Here is a 5,406-nt window from a genome sequence, read left to right as displayed (position 1 = left end):
TTATTGTTCTGAGTTTGGCTCAATTTAAGGACTCAAAAAAAACCTTGTTGTGTCCATGGGGAATGTCATGGACTGGACATTTGTGGTGTTTGTAAAAAAAAAAATGGATAAATGGCTTTGGCCAAAAAAATGTTGAGTAGAAGCAAGCTGAGTGCATAGAATAGGGGCGCATGCCTCTGTGACCGTGTTTTCCAGATTTCTGACTTTTTTTTAAAGGAAAATAAAAGTTAAAAAGAAATAACAAAATAAAATAACAATAAAAAAAGTAATAACAAAAAAAAAACAAAAAATAAAATAAAATAATAAATAAAAGACTAAAAGTAAGAAATAAAAGTAAAAGTAAAAACTTTAAAAACTGTGGGCTTGGAACAAACCAAATGACGTATTTTAAAATACATCTCTGTCGAAATTTCGTCTGAAACGACAAAAAGTTCATGTCCAAAAGACGAATAAAAAAAAAATTAGGCCAAAAATTAGGGTATGACACCGCCATTACAGAACGACTTTCTTCCACTCAACGAACAACATTAAATTCCCCACAAACACACACCTTCTTCCCACCCAACAACCGTAACTAAACGATAATGAGTCCCATAACATTTAACATTAAACAAGTATATCTCCTCATTCGATTTAATAAACCTGCAGTGAATCATCAAAACATGCTCATTTGGTTCACTTGCCAAATCTCCATCAGTATGTTTTTTTAAGAAATATTCATTTATCGTAATGAGGAATGCTACCCACAGTTGCTCGAACGACTGCAGATAAACACACGCTCGCTGATTGGACATTGTTTCTATTATTTTAAAAGTGATGACCGGTTTACAGGTTGCCTAGGTTGTAGTATTTATTTTAACATTTTTTATTTTTTTGCATCGATCAAAAGTTTCTCATTACCACAAAAGTATCTATTAAAAAAAACACCATAACTTCAATCTCCAACACTCGATCAACATGAAACTCAAAAGCCAAAGTTCAAACATTTATCCAACAATAACACCGCTTCAATCTCCTCCATCGACTTTTTCCACTTATTTCCCATCCTTATGCAACACCAACCAAGATCGCACATGGAGATCAAAGTGTCTCCAATTCTAATTGTAAGAAAGTAATAAGATCTAGATCTAGAAACACATGCAACTATTTGATTGATTGTTTCCCTCTTTTCATTTATAAACACCCTTTTCGTTGATGTGACTGTTCTCGAGGGCAGGTACGGTGGGGGTTTTGTTCAGAACTGTGGGAGTGAGCATTAGGAAAGATGAGTCTGTGATTCATGAGAATTGTTTCATTTTCTTCCTTCCCCAATGTCATTAATTGAAAGTGTAAATGGTGAATTCGAATATGGGCACAATCACAGGTACGTTGTGAATGTATATGGCATCTTCAATTAATTTTTTTTTGGGTGAAGATGATGTGAAAATGGTGTAGAAGTTTTTTCAATTCAGTGTGTAATCTGCTTTATGTGATATACTTTATCCTCTTAAGTAATTAAAAAAAAAAAAGTAAAAAGTCTTGATGAAAAACAACCGGTAACCAAGAAAAGAGTGTCCACGTGGCCCTATATTTGCTTGAGTATGGGAGAGTGAGTGCTAAAGCGCGTGCCTCTAGCACCGCTCTATCGTAATATATATATATATATATTAGCACACAAGACTCATGCGTCGCACAGGTTGATGGTCTAGTAATAATGGTTAAGATAGAATAAGGATTGTTTTATAAAATTGTTAGAGTATTTTTGAAAGTGAAAATTATTACTCTTATATTTATTTATTTTTAACTTATCTTAGTATTTGTGAAATAATCTAGAGTGACCCTAAATATAGAACCGTGAGAGTAACAATATATGGATATACTATTAATTTATTACTTCGAAGAGTTGAATGATTTTTTTGAATGATTAAAATTAGATGAATATGATGGTATCCTCGAGTTTAGTTGAATATCTAACAATCATTCAATTATTTAATATCATATCATATTTTTGTATTAATTTATTTAAAAACTAAATTAAATTTCAAATGAGTGTTTTGTCTATAGAGTATCCATGTCCAACTAAACTTTAAAAATACTTGAAAATCTACCTTAAATTAAGCATGAAGTGACGTTGTGCATTGTTTTGTGAAGCACCTGCCGTGCTTTGAGCATCAGTGAGGCTTTTAAGAAAGTGACTCTGGACAATTGTTCAGATGCTTGTGATTGTCTTCTAACAGAATTGAAAAGAAGTGTATCCTTCCGGTACAACTTTTCTTAGGATCCTTGCCCTTCTTACTGTTCATCATTCATAGGTTCTAAGACACACTTGATATTTTTGAATGGTATAATACTCCTACACTTCTAAATATACACAAAAATTCAAATGTATTTGTTCGAAATTTGACTTTTTATTTATATTTCAGATCAAAGAGAATACATCTCATGGAAAATGATTCTCTAGACTAACTTGTGTTGGTCGGAAAGTTCGAGAAGTTTAACCAAAAAGTATACCACCATCAGAAATCAAACACGGGTATGAGCCGAGCCTGTCCCTCAAAATGGAAGGCCTAGCACCTAGCCTTATGATTGTTGAGCGCATGGTTTAAAATTGTGGTCGCTGTTATATTGCAAGAAAATACGGTTGATATTGTGGTTACAATGGAGCCGCGGAAAATTCAAAATTATTCAATTGCAAACAACAATTTAAAACCATGATTGAGTGCCTATATTATTGAGAAAGTATTATGAACATTGTCTCAAATACAATTATTTATGTTTATAAACACTGCTCATGCAAAACAGACTCTGACCATTTAGTACCTCGACAAAATGATTCTATTTTTCTTTATAGTCAACAGAGGTAAATAAAAAAACAGAGATAATGGTTATTACCTGTCGCAAATGATAAACATCCTCACTCGTTATGTCACTCTTTTTTGACCTCATTATTCACAGCTAGCTCTTTGCAATAATTTTCGAGAAGAACATTCTACAACTATAGTGAAATAGTATTAAGATCACAGAGAAGAACATGGCTCAACAGGTACTCTTTTGACTATTATATTCATATATTAGTTTTTGGAATTTTCATTGTATTCATGTTTTTTTTTTTATACAATGGATTTGATGTTAGAATGAGGGGTGGCCACTGGGTTTACAGCCACTGCATGCAAGGATGGAGATTGTTAGTAATGGGAACAACTCTGGATCAATGTCATTTAACACCTTGCTTAGTGGTTCTTCTTCTTCTACAAATTCTTCATCTGATTTAGACACACAGGTTAGTAAAACTAAAATTAACAAATATTATAGGTACTCTGTTGGATTATACTACTCTATATATATTTGTTTTAAAAAAAATTGATACGGAACTCAAAAAATTTCTCAAGTCATGGAAATCGCATTTAATTCATAAGAAATATACATGCTTTAGGAAACTATTTATGAATGAACTCGGATATTAGATAGAGAGGTAATCTATATACTCAATATCGAAGGTTTTGGTTAAAGATGTGGTGTATCGATGATCCTCTATCATTAGCCTGTTGCTCTCGGCGCTTCCCCTCACTCGGAAACAAGTGGTACCAGAGCCTTATAGCTCACCTTGGTGGGAGAGCAGAAGAGAAATATGATATTGGATCCATGTGTCGAAAGTCTTCTTGAGAGTATAGTCAGAAGGTGTGTTTAATTGGTTGGTAATGAAGATGCAAGTGAGGTGATGTAGACTAACACTTGAGGGAAAGATTCTTGCATTCAAGCGTAAGTGGTTAGTCCCACGTCGACTTTGAATAGATTATATGTTAGATATGTAAGAAAGATGATTTGTATTCCTAATACCTTAAATTTTGGATGGAGATGTGCAATGTCTTCTGGTGGTACTAATCATTTAGTTTGAAAAATGCTCTTCTCCTAACAAAAAATGCTCACTCCCAACCAAACTTCCCAAATACTCTTGCGTGAATTAACTCACACTGGGTATAACACACACCCGCTTGAGTTAAGTCACGCAAGTGTTAAACATAAAAATATAACCCGCTTGAGTTAACTCATGTTGCGTGAGTTAACTCACGTTGGATATAACACCCTCTTGAGTTACGTTGGGTATAACACCCTCTTGAGTTAACTCACGCAGGTGTTAAACATGAAAAAACACTCGCTTGAGTTAACTCACGCTGAGTATAATTTGGGAGAAGAGCATTTTTTTTTTTTTTCATTTAGTTTGTTGCTCTAAGCGGTCTCATGGGCTTGTATCATGAGTTTTTGGTTCAATTCAGGAATATTGAAATGTTAGTATGCTTTGAGATTGCAACATTGTCTGATCTTTTGAAGTATAATTTTCGTTGGAGACAATAGAAGCATAAGATATATCATTTTTAATATAGGGTGAGATTATCGGTGTTGATTAGAATGGAACATCTTAAAACAAGTTTTACATCGTCCAATATGGTAAAGGAATAGGCTTAGGAAGATAAAACTTATAATCCACTAATCCAAAACACTAAATTTGCATTTGACTTTCTTCTTTTTTCTTATATTATGGTGACATTGTCTTACAATGTTCCTAATTTTTGTCATGTATCTTTTAATTCAGTCCGCGGGGTCATTTTTCCTAGACAAAAGTACCACACTTGGGAGCCTAATGGGAGTCAATAGCATTGTAGAGCTATCTAGAAGATCAATAAGAGGAACCAAAACAGAAATGTTCAAAAGCAAGAAAGATCATAACAAGTTCAAATTCAGCTCATGCTTACTCTGTCTATGCTCAAGCAGAACTAGAGAAGCTGAAGTTGCTCATAATCAGAAAAGTAATCCTCCATCTCTTGGTCAATTTCTTGCCGTTGAAAGAAGAGTTGCTAATGGAAATAGAAAAAGCCACAGAAACAATCATATTTTTGGTCCTCATGATGCGTTGAATGAAATCAATAATGCAGAGTCAAATTCACTATTTGTGAATGGCACAATTGCTCCTCCACTGTCGCAGAGGGGTGAAACAGAAAGAGAAAACATGGAATTGGAGCAACAGAAAAATGAGTTTGGTTCATTTGGAGAGTTGTTTTCATGCATGTTTAGGCAAAATATATATCATGTATGAATGGTTAGAACTTATGTGGGGACAAATTTGTGCTCAAAATATCATGTTTAGTAGTATTAATTATGGGTTATTTAGAAAGCTAAGCAAGCAGCAAAGATATATATTAATTTCAACTTTTTTGAGAAAAAAATTAACACAATTTTTTATTTTTTTTAGACACGGTTTTTAATATATAATTTTTATTTGTAGATCTTTAACATGTGTTTTTTAAGACATACGTTAGCAATTTCCCTTATTTGTTTTAACACTCTTTACTTTAAAGTTTTATTGGATATGATACGTAACATCTAATTATTTAATGTCATATCATTTTTTATACTTTATTTTTCAATAAA

At 33.0% G+C, this 5,406-nt stretch overlaps 1 protein-coding gene across 1 annotated transcript; it reads left to right on the top strand.

Moving 5' to 3' along the window:
- Nucleotides 1-2,830: 2,830 nt before the first annotated feature.
- On the top strand, nucleotides 2,831-5,191 carry LOC25487874 (uncharacterized). Its single transcript, XM_013609933.3, has 3 exons — nucleotides 2,831-3,022; nucleotides 3,113-3,259; nucleotides 4,571-5,191. Exons 1-3 carry the CDS (start codon nucleotides 3,011-3,013, stop codon nucleotides 5,069-5,071), a joined length of 660 nt encoding a protein of 219 aa, XP_013465387.1. The 5' UTR covers nucleotides 2,831-3,010; the 3' UTR covers nucleotides 5,072-5,191.
- The last annotated feature ends 215 nt before the right edge of the window (nucleotides 5,192-5,406 follow it).

The sequence above is a fragment of the Medicago truncatula genome, chromosome 2 (genome assembly GCF_003473485.1).
Source record: "Medicago truncatula cultivar Jemalong A17 chromosome 2, MtrunA17r5.0-ANR, whole genome shotgun sequence".
Lineage (NCBI taxonomy): Eukaryota > Viridiplantae > Streptophyta > Magnoliopsida > Fabales > Fabaceae > Medicago > Medicago truncatula.
The sequence above is the reverse complement of the archived record's forward strand: the minus strand, read 5'-3'. Positions and strand labels throughout refer to the sequence as shown.

Bases quoted from the DNA above. Each gene is read 5' to 3' on its own strand.
- LOC25487874 (XM_013609933.3), top strand. The intron at 3,260-4,570 runs GTTAGTAAAACT...CTTTTAATTCAG, and splicing joins CATCTGATTTAGACACACAG to TCCGCGGGGTCATTTTTCCT.